At 51.8% G+C, this 17,790-nt stretch overlaps 1 protein-coding gene across 3 annotated transcripts; it reads right to left on the minus strand.

Moving 5' to 3' along the window:
* Positions 1 to 73: 73 nt before the first annotated feature.
* Positions 74 to 7,691, minus strand: WBP2 (WW domain binding protein 2). Of its 3 annotated transcripts, none has more exons than XM_060645367.3 (8): positions 7,551 to 7,674; positions 5,124 to 5,232; positions 3,857 to 3,992; positions 2,916 to 3,008; positions 2,131 to 2,265; positions 1,816 to 1,938; positions 1,277 to 1,353; positions 74 to 1,170 (listed from the first exon to the last, which is right to left on the minus strand). In XM_060645367.3, exons 1-8 carry the CDS (start codon positions 7,607 to 7,609, stop codon positions 1,117 to 1,119), a joined length of 786 nt encoding a protein of 261 aa, XP_060501350.1. In that variant the 5' UTR covers positions 7,610 to 7,674; the 3' UTR covers positions 74 to 1,116. The 3 variants fall into 3 exon arrangements, with proteins under 3 accessions (XP_060501350.1, XP_060501352.1, XP_060501353.1); XM_060645369.3 differs by lacking the exon at positions 7,551 to 7,674 and adding an exon at positions 7,178 to 7,346; XM_060645370.3 differs by lacking the exon at positions 2,131 to 2,265 and having other exon boundaries at positions 7,551 to 7,691.
* Positions 7,692 to 17,790: the final 10,099 nt, after the last annotated feature.

Here is a 17,790-nt window from a genome sequence, read left to right on the forward strand (position 1 = left end):
TTTACTACTTCACATTTTCAGCAAACAAATCAAGGTGCAAACAGGGTTTATTTCACGTTAATATATTAACTGGTTGTTGTCTTTCTCTTTCTTTCTTTTTTTTTTGTCAAATAAATAGGGAATTCTCTTTAAATAACCATCTCCTCACTTCACGGCCAGTCCAGAAGCAAATGAGAGCAAATTTTAGTGCATCCAAGGGGCATATCACCAATTAGGCATGAAGCTTAAAGGGAAGAGGGCAGGGTGAGGGGCTGGTGAGAGGTCACGGTCAGCACACAGGTTCAGGCCAGGCCCCAGGGGTCAGGGCCTTTGTTCCAGCCCACCCAGCAGCCCCCAAATGGCATGATGGGATGGATGAACATGCATCCAGTCTGAGAAGCCCCTTCTAGAGAGAAAAGAGAGAAGGCAAAGGGAAACAAATGCCAGAAACACTCGGAGGGAAGCAGTGGGCTCCCTCCCCATCGCGGCGGCCTGGTCCTGAGGCGGCCCACCCCCTGGAAGCTCACGTTAAAGCTCCAAAAAGTCACAAAGCGGTGGCGACAGACGACCGAGGACAGGACAGGGAGGGGAAGAAGAGCGTGACCGGGGCTGGAGGCTGGCTGGGATTGGAATGTGGGCTGACAGTCCGGTTTCCATGGTTAGGCACAGACCAGAGTGGAGGGAATGTGAGGGGGGCCTGGCAGGGGCCCTCAGGAAGACGCGAGGCTGGTCTGAGGGAGTTCACGAGGCCGGGTATAAAGTGGATTCCAAAACGAGGGAGCTGGACTGCGGTACAGGAGGTGGCCAGAGAGTCTCCGTGGGAAGAAACTACTAGAGCAAGACGGGAACGAGGTGGACGCTCACGCTCCTGAACAGAGCCCCAGGCGTGGCGAGAGGGAAGCACGACTGAGCGGCGCCGACTGAGCGGGCTCTGAGCTATAGCTTGAGAAGCCGGGAGGCACGGCTCCCGAGTCAGGGGGGCCCCCCCTTCCCTCAACACCAGTCCTTGGGAAGTGTTTTATAATCACACCTGGAGGAAGAACAAGGCCCTTCCATCACCCCCCGAACCCCAGTCTCAGCCCCAAGAGGAAGGGAAGGGAAGAGTGACGAGGGGTGGGAAGCAGGGGTGGGAGGGGTCTACTGGGTCTTCTTATCTTCCGGGGGGTAGTAGGGAGGTGGCGGAGGCTGGGTCTGAGGAAGGAAGGAAGAAAGATCGCATTAGAAGGTTCACCACGAGACCAGGTCTTCCCACCCCTAAACCCCTGCATCTGGCCGCCCGCGCATGGGCCCTGCTCACCGTGGGCATGTAGACGTTGTGTGGGTTGCCCGGGTTGTAATAGGCGCTGGCAGCCGCCTCTGCCGCCTTGGCTTCAGCTGCGAGAACAAACACGCTTGGGCTAAGCCCCAGCGACAAGCCCTCCCCTCTTCCAGCTGCCCCTGGAGCTGTACTGAGATAGATGCCCCCCGCCAGGCGTCACCCCCCCAGCAGCTAGTGCTGCCTGGTCCAGTTTGGTCCTTTCCAGCTCCTTTACCCCTCTCCCCATGATCCCGCCAGGCAGTACTGCCACCATGCGGTTACAGACGACAAGACGATACAGGGAGACCTTCCCAGCCCCGGGGCACAAGGCTAGTCGGGGAAGAGGCTGGGGGTAAGGGTGGAATCTAGACCCTCCCCAGGAGCAACCACACTGCTAGTCCTCGGGACTAGTCCAAGGCTCGGGGTCATTCACCATGTGGGGCTCCCGGCCGACCTCTAACTGTTCTCTGAGGCTCTCCACACAGCCACGGAGAGGGGAGGGCTGGCCCCCCAGGACTGCTAGCAGCCTAGGGCCTCACCTGCAGGGGTAGAGGGGACATCAGGGCCGCTGACCGGAGGTTCCATGGGCCCAGGATAGGGCGGTGGTGGGGGCTGCACATATCCCATGGCCCCGTCCATCATGGGGGGTCCTGGATAGAACTCTGCTCGGCAAGAGAGGAACAGGGGCCAGTGAGCAGCCTAGCCCCTCAGCTGGCAGCTCCCGGGCCTCTCCACCTTCTCAGTTAGTCCTGAAGCAGCTTGAAGAACAAGTCTCCCCTCTACAACCCCCTGGCCTGGGTGGGGTGGTTAGTGGGTGGGTGGGGTGACGGGTGGGCAGCAAAGGACACACTCACCAGGTGGGGGCGGTGGATAGGGGTAGCCAGGAGGGCAGGGGTACATTCCATTGGCGACTGGCGGGGGAAAGACATAGGCCCCGCTGGGCATGTAAGAATACCCATAGGCTCCATTGGGGGCTTCACCTCGGGAGGCTATAAGTACAAGGGGAGAGAGAAATGAGTGTCGCCTACCGAGGGGAGCTGCAGGGTCCCTGGAATGTGCACAGCAGACATGCCTTACCCCGCCCCATTCCACTCCCCACCCACGCTGGAGCCAGCCTTGGTCAGGGAAGAAGTGAGGGGTCTGGATGGGGAGACAGGTCAGAGCCAAGGCAGGGGAGGTCAAGGGCAGGGGGGAGGGGTGGGCAGAGGACAGATGGACAGAAAGAGGGAGGTTCGGGGATGGGGTACCAGCCGGAGCCGGGGTGAGGCTGGGGGCGACGGCAGGATGTCTGCTGAGCACAACCCTTGGGGATTTCAAGTGTTAATGGTAGCTTAAAGGTTGGGTTTCATGTTTGTTTTTATGAGGCCACAGTAAAACGTCCTTGGGTCCAAAGAGCTTTGTCAAGATGTCCTATACCTGCTCCAGACAGGGCAAACCCAGCCTTCGAGGTACAGGCCGGAGTGATGCTAATTACAAGCTTTCTTCTCAATTCCCAGCCCCGGTGGGCCCCGGGGCCCAGAGACTTTCTCTCTCTAGTGCTTAAAAAATCAGAATAAAAAGTAAACCAAGTCAAATGCACAAACTAAACCCACGCGTGTCAGTGTGTCCTTCGCCCCGGGGGCTTTCAGACCCTTGATACCTTGAGATGCCACCTGTAGCATCCGTTGTCCAAACTCGATGGCTCCCCCTGCCGTGAAGGTCAACTTGTATGGCGCAGAGCCTTCCCAGCCACCTGGGAGGGGAACATTGCGTCAACAGCTCAGGAAAAGAACACAGCCTCAAGCGCCTCAAGAGACGGCTCTCTGGCCAGTGACCTGGTGGCCTGCGGGGCAAGGGGTGGCTCTGCAGTGCCCGCCTCCTGCCCGTGCCTGCTTCGCTCTTTGGAAGAGGCGGCTCTTCTCTCTTGGAACAAGCCTGTTACCCCACCCCCAGCCGTGGAAGTCCATCAGCCCTAGAGCCCCCACCCCCACGAGCCTCCCTGGGACAGGTTCACTCAGCAACAAGTGACGTTCAAGTTCAGAGCAGATCTCTCCTCCTGAGGGGCCTAAGGATGGACCCCTGGCCCCTCGAACCTGGCTTCTGCCAGAGGGGAACTGTGAGTGCCTAGAGACCAAGCTTCCACCTGGCTGGGTGTGAGGGGAAGGCCAAGTTCGACAAAGAAGTCTCTGGTGTCTGCACAAAAGCCGGCCACCAAACAGGGCGTCTCTGGTGGCAGAGAGACAGCTGGCTCTTCCTGGCTCCAGGGAAAAGGCCCTTCCCAAGAACCTGACAGCTAAACTTTGCACACATTCCCCAGGTCACGATAAGCATTTTTCTTCTTAGTTTTCAGTGACATAGCTGATTTTGCTCTGAGAATGTGATCGGAGTTGCTACCTTTAATGCCAGCATCTCCTAGCCCTTGGCCAAAAGCCACCTCTGCTGAACAACTGGCAGCCTGGGTGTTGGGCGTGGAAGCTAATCCAGAGCCAGGAAGAGGACAAGGCCAGGGGGTGATAAGGGTCCGAAGGGGACGTCTAGCAGAGGCGTGGCAGAGCACCTCTCCGGAAGCCCCATCCGCGGCCCGGAGCCTTCATCACCCACCTCCTGCTTCAGCCTTCACCGTTCCCTTGATGTAGTTTGCACCAAACACAGGTTGCTTGATCTCACAGTCCTTCATCAGATAAAAGGGCATCATGAAGGACTGCATGGCATCCCTTCCTTTGGACAGAAAGACAACCTGCAGGCAGAGAGGAAGGGAGCCATCAGCACCCACCCCATGGCCCGAAGCCCCCCTCAGCTAGCACCTCCCGTGCGTGAGGGGTCTGCTCCCCCGGCCAGGGCCCAGCAGCCCCAGGGCGCTCGGAACCGAGGAAGCTTCTGGAGAGCGCTCTGAAAGTGAAAGGTCCCACGTGCAGCCTGGCTGGAGGCCGAACGTGGGTGTTCGTGGGAAAAAAGACGCCGTTCACAGCGTGTGTGAGAGGAACAGACCGCTCTGCCGTTTGAGTGGTGGTGAGGGGGTGGCGGATGTGGCACAAAAGTGCAGAGCGCTGGGGCAGAGAGGCAGGGGTAGGCAGCGCTGGCTTCCAGAGCGGGGAGGTGTAGCCCGACGGGGTGAGATCCTGGGAGAAGGGGGCTGCCCAAAGAGCAGCAAGAGCTTCCCGTCCCGCACTCGGGACAACCCTCTGTTTTAAACCCGTGACTTCCATCTGTGGCTGAAGATGACAGAAAAGGGGTTTTGAGGCTCCCTTGTCTCTCTGCCAAGGCCCGTTGATAAAAACTTGAAGCTATGCCCCGCTTCCAACCGTCTTTAAATCTAACTCTTGGTAGCTACAGGCAGCGAACCTTTTTCAAGAATGGCCATTTGTCTTTCTCTGGAAGGCTCTCAGAGTCGGCCTGGGTAATTCTCAGGCCAAGGCCCATTCCGCAGTCTGGCACTTCTCGCTCTGCAGGGTTTTGCCGGGCTTTCTGCCCAGCTGGAGGCTGTGGCCCTGCTACTGTATCCTGTTTACCACATTTGTCACTCTGGATGTACACAAAGGCCTCGTGGGCTACTCTGACGGAAATCAAAGTAACAACAGCCTCTACTCCAGGCCGCAGTCATCCCAGCAGCGGGGACTGACCCAACAACACACGGATTTTACAGCAAAAGATCTGCAATTTGCATGGAGTCAACACCCAGGGGTCAGTTCAAGCTGCACAAGCAGTCTGATGGTTCTAGCGCCCAAGAGCATGTGACAGAAACACGGGGAGTGAGGAACGAACATTCACCAGGTTCGGAGGCCACTGGACTCACGAGGCTGACCTAAAACCCCCATCAGCGTCCAGGAAACACAAGCTTTCAAACCAACCATCACACTGTGCAACTCACCCGGTAAGGGGTAAGGTAGACGGTGCCTTTCTTGGTCCCTTTGAAGGCCTCGGGCACGTTCTTCATATCACTGAATGTAAGTTCCACATGGTCATAAGACATCAGGATGCTGTGATAAGAAAGGAGGAAAGGCCCTGATGAGCCAGTCTGGAGCCATGATCTGCTTTCCCCAGGGACTGCACCCCCCTGGTAGGCAGGTGTCCAGCGTGTCACATCTCTGTTTTGACATTGCTGCAAGGAAACCATTAATGTAGCCTTGGAAGGGAGGAGCACGGCAGAGGTCTGCAGAATTTCCCCAAGCCGCGCACACCCCCCACCCCCAGGTGACCACACCAGGGGAGCTGAGGGCTTTAAAGCCTTAACCCCGTAATCCCTCAAATCAGGTTAGATTACCTGGGTTAACTCTCCCATTTTCTTCTGAGTCCTTATTATAGGTGTTTTCTGTTTTCGCTGGTTTGTTTTTGAGTCCTAATACACAAACCCTTTAAGACGTGGCTCTATGCATCCCCAAAGGGCTCACTTCAGGGTTCCTTTAAAGCTGGGTTTCCAGACCTGGGTTGGCTGGGGTTTTAGGCCACGAAGCCCTTGAGATGATGGTGCGCATGCATTTTTCTCGGAGAATCTGTGGCTTTGATCACTCTCAAAGGGATTCATGACTTAAAAGAGCAAGGCTATTTTACACATGAAATTTTAAACACTAAACTTCAATTACTGTATATGCAATTTTTGGGGAAACGAGGCCAAAGCATTTTTGCAAACAAGGCACACTATTATTTAGCAGAATGGAGCCCTAAGCCAGGTAGGAGGCCCAAGCAGGATAGATACATTCTCGTCCCACAAAGTCCCACTGAGAAAGAAAGAAAAATAGTCCCAGGAGATGTTACCAAATGGCATCAAAAGTGTTTTTCCGGGCCGGAGACTGGCTCTCACACAGACAGCTTACAAACTGGGAACAATGTGAGATTTCTCTGATTATAAGATAACAAGATCCAAGTTCACATGGTTCCATTTGTCTTCCCCTTCCTCCCAAATACCACAACTTTCTTCACTGGGGAGGGCTAAGTGGGAGAGAGGACTAGTACCAGAAAAGAGAAGGACAACTCAGAGAAAAGAGGTCATTACTAGGAACAGGCTGGTCCAGCAGACCTGAGCACGTAAGATAGAGGGGAAGTCAGTATTCTGAGGCTGGGAGCACCCCAGGCTTTCTCCTGACTCATCAAACATTTCTGGGTGCTGGCCTTAGCAGGCTACAAAGCTCTGATCGCACCAAGTCTCTTCTGGTGACTCAGACTCCTCCTAAACGCCTTCTGCCTTCAAGAAGCATTTCAGAGTCAGCATAGCTCAACCAAAGCTGGACGATCCAATTCTCAGTGCCCAAGGAGCCAGAGAGAAGCCACTGAGAGGTCCAGAGATGGGGAGAGAGACAGAACTGATGGGAGGGGTGGGAAGAAAGAACTCTTAAGTTGGGAGACCTCGGTTCTGGGAGTAACCCAAGTCAACATGCATTCGAAAGAAGCAGACAAGGACGGACACCGTGCCGGGAATTGTGTTAGACATTTGACAAGCGCTACCTATTTTTTTTTTTTTTTTTTAATTTTTTTTAACGTTTATTTATTTTTGAGACAGAGAGAGACAGAGCATGAACGGGGGAGGGTCAGAGAGAGGGAGACACAGAATCTGAAACAGGCTCCAGGCTCTGAGTGGTCAGCACAGAGCCTGACGTGGGGCTCGAACTCACGGACTGCGAGATCATGACCTGAGCCGAAGTCGGACGCCCAACCGACTGAGCCACCCAGGCGCCCCAAGCGCTACCTATTTAACGGCACCTCTGGGTCTCAGTTTCTCATCTGGAAACTCAGCAGTTCTGGAATATACTAAAAGGCTACATACTGATAGTTAAACCTATTGACTTCAGAGTAAAGACACCTTTCCTGGAATCCCATCTTGGTTATTTACAGCTCTGTGATCTCAGGCAAGTTACTCAACTTCCCCGTGCCTCACTTTCCCTACGTGTAAAACGTGTATAACAGTATGCTCTGCCGCGCAGTACTTACATATTAAATAAGATAGGAGAGAAGCAGGGCCTGACACGTAGTAATGTAGTAAACGCCCAGTAAACGGCAATTATTTTTGTCTAAGGCTGTTCCCATCTCTTGAAGTCATCGACTCTGGGAAGGGGGCTCAAGAACGACCCCGGGACCCTGACTGTCTCCCCAAGCCCTGTCCCCGTCCAGCAGCCCCACCCCCACCCGAGGGCTAATCGCAACCTCCTCCTCGACCGGCCCTCCTCCCGCCGGCCCCGCCTCCAGCCGTTACCCCCCCACCACCGCACCCCATCAGTTTCCCCTCTTCACGGGCTTATCCCCCACCACCCCGCCGCCCACTCCCACCCTTCGTTCCTCTAGGATCCTTCCGCAATGTTTTCACCTCTCTGTGTTGTTGACGATCACTCCGCCGCCCTCCGAGTGATTCTTGTTGAGCGCCATAGTCTCTCGGAGAAGGGTCCCGAGACTCCCAACGCAGTGCGCTTGCGCCTCCCTAGCGCCCGCCCCTAGTGGCGTCGTTCGTATTAGAGTCAGCCAATCACAGCTCTTGCGCGGAGGCTGTCCCCACCACCTGATCTCGAGCGTCACGTGGTCATAGTTTACTCACACTCCCCCTCCCCTCCGAGCTTCGCCTGCATCACAAACAAGCTGAAGACTACAGTTCCCAGAAGGCAATGCTCCTTCAATCGGCCTTTCTCTACGCCAGTGGAAGGGTGTATTCTGGAGTTTGTAGTCTCCCAAAACGTAGGCCTGGGTTGACTCCCTTTATTGCTTGACTCAGCGGCCTGCGCGTTCCCCACTCGCCATCCCGTCTTCAAAGAGACCCAGAATGAACAGCTGAACACGCCACAGGGGAATTTATCATAAAGGCCCTGAGCTCAAAAGTGCACACTCACCTAACAGGGGTATAGGAATCTAAACCTGGTGTGGGGAACGCTGAACAGCCACTTGCTGGCGCCTCTTTATTCACCCAACATTTATGGAGCCCTGAGTCTGACTTTGCCCCGGATTAGGGTAGTCCCTAGCCTCGTAAATGAGTGCAGGACCCAGTTCCAGGACATGGTGGCGGGCTGGCAGAGAGGAGCCAGGAAAAACTTCCATCCATGATTGAAGTCAGACCCACACTCTCCGAGTTGGGGGTGAGAATGTCCGTGCGGGGGGAGGGCTCGATGCCTAGACCTGACGCCTCCGCCAAACCCACCTTCTGAGCGGTAGCCACCGCACCTCCTGGCCGCCTCCACCGAGCTGGCCTCGCGGTGGCGCTGCTACTCCTGGAATGTTCTAGCTTACAGTCGGGCCAGCCCAGCAGCGTCCCAGCTGGAAGATTTAAACAAGACAGTAATTAAATGGAACTAGGCATAAAGCGAGACCGGCAGCCCCATTATATGGCTTACAAAAGAGAGCTGACTCATCTCAGCTTAGGACCCAGCGCTGGGCGGCGTCCACTGGGCAGCTGTAGTTATTATGTAAACTACTCCCACCTCTGAGTGGATCTTAAGGAGGAATCAGGGGGTCTCACTCCTCCCGTGGCGGTGCATCATTAATCTTACAGGATCAGAGTTTGATTTTTTTTTTTTTTTTTAAGGTTTATTTTTGAGAGAGAGAGAGAGAGAGAGAGAGAGAATCCCAAGCAGGCCCCGCGCTGTCAGCATAGAACCTGATTGCCAGGCTTGATCCCATGAATTGTAAGATCATGACCTGAGCCAAAATCAGGTGTTGGAAGCTCAACTGACTGAGCCACCGAGGTGCCCCTGGCCTTCTGTGAAGACTTGTGCAGAAGCAGGTGGGACTTTGCAGGACACGTGCAAGAATCATTGCATGGTGGGCATGATATACTCTGCCCTAGTAGTTAAATTAATTTTGGCACATACAGTCTATGCAGCTGTTTGAAAAAAAAAAAAAAAATGAAGGCAAATTCTATGTGCAGATACAGAAAGATTGCCAGTTTGTTAAGTACAAACTGGTGTATAATCACTTCTCGGCCTTTTGGCTAAGATCAAGTGTAAGCACAAACCGGGTGTGTAAATATGCTTCAAAAAAAAAAAAAAAAAAGCTTCTGCTCGTATTTAAATTAGGATCTAGATCTAGATCTAAAATTTCTGGAAAGAACCACCAGGCATTGTTTTTGGATTACCCCACTGAGGCATGGGTCTGGGGAATTGGGCAGGCTGGTGACTCTGTGCATTTGTTGTCTACTTCCTTGTAATGTTTAATTGTTTGTTGTGCACATTCTAAATATTAATAACAAATTTCAAAAAGAAAGCGAAACCCACCCAGTAAAGGGTATGCAAGAATGGCAGCTTTGAGGACCATAAAAGGGAAGGTGGGGAACCAGTTCGGTCCCATCCCCCCCACCCTTTGAGGAACTTGATTGGTCACAGAGGCAACTGGAGGTTTTGTGGGGCCTAAAGCTTTTGGAGGCCTTGCTTAGAGAACTAAAATACACAATCCTGAAAACACAGCATGTGGCCATGGTTAGGCCTCTGGACAGGAGAGGAAATGTGTTGAAGAGGAAGTCAGAGTGGAGAAGAGATAGCAGGCTTAGTTGAGTCCAGCTTCAATGTTTGGCTTTTCCAAATTTAATGAAAACATACGACCACGAGGCGCCCAGCTGGCTTGGTCAGTAGCGCGTGCGACGCTTGGTTCTCGGGGTTGTGAATTCGAGGCCCACGTTAGGTGTGGAGATTGCTTAGAAACAAAATCTTTAAAAATGAATAAAATATTTAAAAATAATAATAATAAAATAAATGCATGACACATGAACATAGTGTTAGAATCTCCCAACTGTGAAAGGTGCCAGTGGTTTCCAGCACCCATGCTGGGGGGCTCGAGGGCAATTCATTGCTGAACCAAGTCAGCAGCAAAGCGCCCCATGTCTGGGCCCAAGTCTCAGAACTCAGACTTCTGCCTTCGAGTCCACACAGGCTCTGCTTGTTTCCAGAAATGATCGCTCTTTGCTGAGCTGTAATCCCTCCTGATCTCCAGCGAGGAGGAGCTTTCCCACCCTCCCCACCCCCCCAGGGAAGCTTCTTGAGTGGTGCGCTAAACTAGGGCCCAAGTATGCCTGACATACTGCTCCCTTCGCCGTAGGACAACCCCGTGGTGGCCGGTCACCTCTGAAGGCCCAGAAAGCATCATGCAGTTGCCCTAGTGAGCAGGACAGATACTATTTGTTCTGAACAAATAATCATTCTCTATACGTGCCACGACATCACAAAGTTTGGGGAGCAGTTTACCAGATGGTGGATTTCTCTTTCTTTTCTTTTCTTTTCTTTTCTTTTCTTTCTTTCTTTCTTCTCTCTTCTCTCTTTCTTTCTTTCTCTCTCTCTCTCTTTTTTTTCTTTCTTTCTTTCTTTCTTTCTTTCTTTCTTTCTTTCTTTTTTTTCCCCCGACCCCATAATAGGAAATACATTTTAGGAACATCTGGGTGGCTCAGTCGGTTGACTTTGGCCCAGGTCATGATCTCAAGGCTCACGAGGTTCAAGCCCCTCATCAGACTCGCTGCTGCTAGCACAGAGCCTGCTTTGGGGCCTCGGTCCCCAACCCCCCACCCCCCTCCCTCCCTCTCTCGTGCTCTCTCTCAAAAATTAAAAAAAAAAAGAAATACATTTTATATCAGGACAGAAGTACACACAGATGTATATTTCATAAGTGCAGCTGGAAGAGGAAAAACCTGTTTGGGCCTGAAAGAGTAAAAATCAGCTCAGACTAAAACAGAAAAGAGCAGCCCAGCAGTCAGGCTGGGAGGAGAGACACAGATAAAGCCTACAGCAAAGCTAGCAGAAAACATGGTTTTCGCCCAAGGTCATGCAGCTGTTATAAGACAGCTTGATGATCCCTCTCGGTGACTGCTGCATCCTTATTAGGGATACCCCTAGACGGGCTTTGCAATTTCCAACAATTAGTGGGCGTGCCCCAGAGCTAAGCTGCAGGGGGAGCGGCAGAGAAAAGAGGAGAGAGAGAATCCCAAGTAGGATTCTCACCATCAGCCCACGGAACCCAGCTTACGTGGGACTTGATCCCCCCAACTGTGAGATCACGACCTGAGCTGAAAGCAAGAGCCAGACGCTTAACCAGCTGAGCCAGCCACGCACCTTCGCTGGGCTCCTGACTGAAGACAGCTGGGTTGGGTAGGTGGGTAACCAATTTCCCAGAACAAATCTTAATGCTATTAAAATTTATCTAAAAATTGCTTAAGCATCTTATCATGAATGCTATCTCCCCCCTTCCCCCAGGAGACAGAATTACATCAGCTAAAAACAAAAAGCAAAACTGATTTTCCCTAGACCAGCTTTGGGACAATTTAAATTTGTATGATTTGATGTACTCCGAAACTTTCTATTTTATTTTGTAATTTTAAAAAATTGCTGGGCGCCTAGGTGGCTCAGTCCGTTAAACGCTGACTTTGACTCAGGTCATGATCTCACAGTTCCTGAGTTCGAGCCCTACATCGGGCTCTGTGCCAACAGCTCGGAGCCTGGAGCCTGCTTCAGATTCTGTGTCTCCCTCTTTCTCTGCCCCTCCCCTGCTTGTGCTCTGTCTCTTTCTCAAAAATAAACAAACATTAAAAAATATTTTTTAGGGGTGCCTGGGTGGCTCAGTCGGCTGAGCGTCGACTTCAGCTCAGGTCATGATCTTGCGGTCCGTGAGTTCGAGCCCCGCATTGGGCTCTGTGCTGACAGCTCAGAGCTTGGAGCCTGCTTTGGATTCTGTGCCTCCCTCTCTCTGCCCCCCCTCCCCACCCATGCTCTCTCTCTCTCTCTCTCTCTCTTTCTTTCTCTGTGAAAAATAAACTTAAAAAAAATTAAAAAAAAATTTTAAGTTAAAAAAATGCTAGTTGTTATGCACTAAATTGATTATGCAATCTTCAGCTTGAGAACCCCTGTTTCAGAAGAAAGGATGAGGGTGGGGGTGGGTGGGATGGGAGGAGGAGGGAAGGCAAGGGGAGCGTTGGAGTTGAGGATGGCAACCCCCACCCCCACCACCGTGGGGACCTGCATTCTCCCCACTCCTGAAGCTGATACTGTCTCATATTTAGGATTCCCAAATCAGTATGCTAAAGGGTTGCATCGGGGTGATTTAGGTAAGTCTCAGCCTCTTTGTAAAGCTGAGCAGCTGTTTAGATATCACCTTGTTTCTTCACTCTTTGTGTGGTGGCTGACTCAGACTGAGAGGCATTTCTCCTCTCTCAGCCAAGAGGGTAGACAAGCCTTCTTGTTCCCAGGGTGGGTGGGCTTATGGGTTCTCTAACAGATGTTCTCAGTGCTGGCTGAGCCCAGAAGTTCCCACATCCTTCTAAGAAAAAAAAAGGCCCACTGTGTGCAGCTGGGGCCGGAAGGGCTGGAGGGCGGGAGAGGGTAAATGGCTGGACCCGCAGAGGGGACGGGGTACTTCCCAGAGCCCAGGGACAGAAGCAGAGTTTGGGGGATCCTCTAGCGGTAACCCACTTGCCTTGCTCCCGTTTGGCAGTCCCAAGAGGTGGGGTGTGGCTGCCGAGAGCAGGGGTGCTGGACGACGAGAACTGCGGTTTGGGTTGTGTCAAGGGGTCCAGTCCGGAGACGAACCACAGCAGCTATGGGACCAGAGAGCGTTTACCGTGAAGAAGTAAAACAAGCACAAAGCTAGTCGTGTCGCTGGAGAGTTAGGTAGCGAGGTAACTGAAAACGTTAAGCAAAGGATGCCAAGGTGTCCGGAAGTGCTCGAAGCTGCCACCGCTGGCGAAGAAGACTTCCCTTGACGTTGGGGTGCCCGGAGCCCCCAGGAAGTGCCGTTTCCCTCTCGTCCTAGAGCCCTGCAGACCCTCTAGCGCCCCCTGTTGGCAGAGCCCCGCGAGGAGATGCCGGACAAGGGTGGCCCCTAGAGCCCCAACCCCAGCATCCGGAAGCCCAACGTAGAGGGTGAGCATCATGGGCTGAATTGTGTCCTCCCCAGATTCATATGTTGAAATCTTAGCCCCTAGTACCGCAGTACGTGACCTTAAGTAGAGTGGAAGTAGGGTTGTTGCAGATGTAATTCATTAAGATGAGGTAATTAGGGTGGGCTCTAATTCAGTATGACTGTTGTCCTTATAAAAAGGGGAAGTTTCTTCCCAGGGAGAAGGCCATGTGAAGACAAAGGCTTCTACAAGCCAAGAATTGCCAAACAGTGTCAACAAACTGCCAGAAAACAGCAGCCTTGTTCATAGATTCTCTGTCACAGCCTCAGAAGGCACTAAATCTGCCAAGACCTTGGTTTCGAACGCTGGCCTTCAGAACGGTGAGACAACAGTTTCTGTCGTTTAAGCCACTTACTTTGTGGTACTTTGCTCTGGCAGACTACTACCGTGGGTTTGGAGCAGAAAGACAGCAACTGGGCACCGTCCCCGACCCTCGCTTGGCCCAGGGGAGAGAAGGCTCGCCATGCAAGGACCACTTGGGCTCAGACAGTGGGCGTCTCAAGTGCCATCCGTGTGGAGAGAAGATTCCCACCCCATGGAGAAGCTCTCCTATCCAGCGGACAAAGGACCAAGGACAAAGACCACCACCATCCTTCCAAGCGTGCCTGAGGTTGGATATCTTACCCTCTTGGCAAAGGGCAGCTCATAATCAAATTTTATTTGATTTAGGAAAAATACCGACAGTTCTTGTACCTGAGTGTTATCGAATAAATCCATGCTTGATATGCCAGTTTTTTTTCACTCCGCCAGTTGTCATCTTTCAAACAAGCCAGTGAGAGAAAGACTCCTGGTGACCTTCAGCTTTCAGCCACCTGCTGCTGGTTGGGTGGCCACGATGTCGGAGTGGCAGGTGCCACATGAGGGGCTGGGGATGCGGAACCGAGCTATTCCGGGCGCGTCATTTTGCCTGCGGGTATTTCAGTAACACAAGCTCCTCCATCAGAAGGCAGAGCCAGGGTTTGGCTGGGGCTATTTCTGGTTGCCATGGAGATGAGCCCCACCCCAGGTTCCCAGTCCAGACCTCCCTGCTCTGTCAAGTTCAGTCTCCCCAGACGCAGCTGTAAGGCCTATTCTGAGCAGTTCCTGCTATAGCAGTGTTTACCTAAGCCTCCCGCTGTCCGTTCCCACTTCTGTGCCTCCAAAGCCCTGGAAAGACATGGGCGTCACCTCTGAAGGTGTCCCCACCCCGGCAATGAGGAGCCACGCCTGGAGGGACCCCTCTGATGGGGGGGACTCAGGGAGAAGAGCGACCAAGAGAGGCTGTTGCAGATGTGGGCCCCTCCCTGCTATTCTGGGTGCTCTTTCCCAGAGCTGGCGAGGTTCGTCTCCTTCTTCCTGGAAAGATGCGAGGTGGGGCATTGGTAGTCCCTCTCATCTGCTTTTCCCTCCTTAAGCCCACTTCTCACCTAAATAACAGATTGATTGTATTTTATTTCATTTAAAAAATAACTTTATTTTTAAATGTTTCTTTATTTTTGAGAGACAGCGAGCATAAGCAGGGAAGGGGCAGAGAGAGACGGGGACAGAGGATCCGAAGTGGGCTCTGTGCTGACAGCAGAGAGCCCGATGCGGGGCTCAAACTCATAAGCTGTGAGATCCTGACCTGAGCCGAGGTTGGACGCTTAACCGACTGAACCACCCGGGCGCCCCATGAGTGATTTTAGACTTTCAAATCTGATTGCATCGTTTCTCAACGTGACACCCTGACTTGGCTTCCCATCGCTCCTAGGAAAAGTCTAGAATCCTCTTGACCAGGCTCTGCCGTGTCAGACCTGGCTGGTCTACCTCATCCTGTTCCCTACCCTTATTACCCTCCCTGCCGGGAGAGCTCAGGCCAGGCCCCGCCCACACCCGCCCTCTTTGTCCTTGGCCCACAGGCCTCAGCTGTCCCTCGAGGAAGGTCATCCCTGGAAATGCCCCTCCCCAGCCCTATGAGGGTCCCTTCTCATGGCCACTGTCCTTTTCTTTCTTCTTTCTTTCTTTCTTTCTTTCTTTCTTTCTTTCTTTCTTTCTTTTTTTCTGTCTCTGGGAAACGTGTTTTGTTCTGTTTTTTTTCATCGTGCCGTAGGAGAGACAGAACTTTCCCTCTGCCTTCGTAGGGTCTCTAGCTGCACCTGAGAATCAAGTTGACATCAGACAGATTAACAGGAGAAAAGGCCGCAGATTTGATTTTTCCATGTAGGCGGGAGCCTTCACAGGAAAAAGAAGAGCCCAAAACTTAGGCCCAAGTGCTCATATACTAGGTTGAATGAAGAGGAGTAATTGTGGCAGAGAAGGCCAAAGGAAGTTACGAGTTATTTTAACAAGGCTGGTTTGTACAGATGTCTCTAGGCCTCAACATCCCCTCCCTGGTGATAAGAATGTTTTTTTTTTCTTCCTGGTTTGGGAGAGCATCTTTCACGTGGGAGTTTTATCTTCTCTTTTCAGGAAGAAAGGGGGAGGTCAGAATGCCTTTCCTGTGTCTGCTGTTTTTGGAGTCTCGTTAGCACAGGAGGCGTGTTCTGACCCCCGTCAGTGGTAAAATACACATAAACTGTACTGTTTGGGGGGGCGCCTCGCTGGCTCAGTTGGAAGAACATGTGACTCTTGATCTCTGGGTCCTGAGTTCGAGCGCCACGTTGCGGGCAGAGTTTACTTTAAAAGAAATGTACTGTTTTAATCATTCTAGGGCGCGATTTGGTGGCGTTCAGTACATTGTTAGGCAGCCATCATCACCATCCATCTCCAGAACCTTGTCATCGTCCTGAACTGAAATTCTGTCCCCAGTAAAAGCCGACTCCCTACTTCCCCTCCCCTGCCCCTTTCTGTCTCTCCAAATTTGCCTATTGTAGGAACCCCATATAAATAGAATCATATAAGATTTCTCCTTTTGCTTTTGTTTCATTTCACTTAGTGTAATGTCTTCAAGTTTCATCCTTGTTGTAGCAAGTGTCAGAATTTCCTTCCTTTTGAAGGCTGAATAATAGTCCACTATATGTAAATACCGCATTTTGATTATCCATTCATCCCTCGATGGACACTTGGATGGCTTCCACCATTTGGTTATTGTGAAAAAGTGCTAGGAATATGGGTGTGTAAGTTTCTGGTCAAGTCCCTGTGTTCAGTTCTTTTGGGCGTCTCCTGAGAGGCGGGGCCGTGCCCTTGTATTCACAAACAATTATCGTTTGTGAGGTTCCTATGAGGACAGGGGCATCTCTGTTTAGGTCACTCACCCCTGTCTCCCTAGCACTGAGCACAGCGCCCCACACTGAATAAATATTAAGTGAGCGAAAGTTTCCAATCTTAGCGACTGGGACATGATGTAGTGTCCTGGCAAACTTAGGTCTGGGCTAACCTTAGCTCCTGAGGAACAGATCTGGGGATCTCCCAAGGATTCACACATCTTCTAAGAATACTACGACAACAACACTTACTGAAATCTCGCTGTGCCGGGACTTGTACCAAACGCTTTCCCTAAATTATCTCTTTTCATCTCCAACATAATGCTGTGCAGTTCCACTCTTATCCCTATTTTACAAGTGAGGAAACCCAGGCACGGAGGGGCTAAAGTACCTGCCCAATACCTACAGTTAAGAAATGGCTGAAGGATGGGGCGCCTGGGTGGCGCAGTCGGTTAAGCGTCCGACTTCAGCCAGGTCACGATCTCGCGGTCCGTGAGTTCGAGCCCCGCGTCAGGCTCTGGGCTGATGGCTCGGAGCCTGGAGCCTGTTTCCGATTCTGTGTCTCCCTCTCTCTCTCTGCCCCTCCCCCGTTCATGCTCTGTCTCTCTCTGTCCCAAAAATAAATAAAAAAAAAAAAAAAAAACGTTGAAAAAAAAAAAAAAATTAAAAAAAAAAAAAAAAAAAAAAAGAAATGGCTGAAGGAAAGTTTTTAGCCAAAACTTTCTGATTCCAAAACTCACGCCCAAAAACATTCTCACTGCTGGGGCAGAAAAGCATTGCTTTTGTGTGTGTGTGTGTGTGTGTGTGTGTGTGTTGCTTTGTTTTGTTTTAAAGTTTAATTTATTTTGGGGCGCCTGGGTGGCTCAGTCGGTTAAACGTGTGACTTCAGCCCGGGGCCATGATCTCGTGGTTAATGGGTTCGAGCCCTGCATCAGGCTCTGTGCCGATAGCGCGGAGCCTGGAGCCTGCTTCGGATTCTGTTTCCATCACTCTGCCCCTCCCCTGCTCACACTCTGTCTCTTTCTCTCTCAAATATAAAATAAAACAAAAATAAAAAAAAAAAATAAAGTTTATTTTGAGAGAGAGGAAGACGGAGCATGAGCAGGGGAGGGGCAGAGAGACAGAATCCCAAGCAGGCTCCACACCGTCCGTGAAGAGCCTGAAGTGGGGATCAAACCCACCACCCGTGAGATCGTGACCTGAGCCAAAACCAAGATGCTTAACCGACGGAGCCACCCACGTACGCCTTGTTTTGTTTTTCATTTGTCTGTTTGTTTTAATTTTTTTAAATGTGTATTTATTTCTGAGAGAGACAGAGTGAGAACAGGGGAGGGGCAGAGAGAGAGGGAGACAGAATCGGAAGCAGGCTCCAGGCTCTGAGCTGTCAGCACAGAGCCTGACGTGGGGCTCGAACTCACGAACTGAGAGATCATGACCTGAGGGGAAGTCGGGCACTTAACCAATCGAGCCATCCAGGCACCTCTGTTTGTCTGTTTGTTTGTTTGTTTGTTTGAGCCACCCAGGCG

The sequence above is a fragment of the Panthera onca genome, chromosome E1 (genome assembly GCF_046562875.1).
Source record: "Panthera onca isolate mPanOnc1 chromosome E1, mPanOnc1 haplotype 2, whole genome shotgun sequence".
Lineage (NCBI taxonomy): Eukaryota > Metazoa > Chordata > Mammalia > Carnivora > Felidae > Panthera > Panthera onca.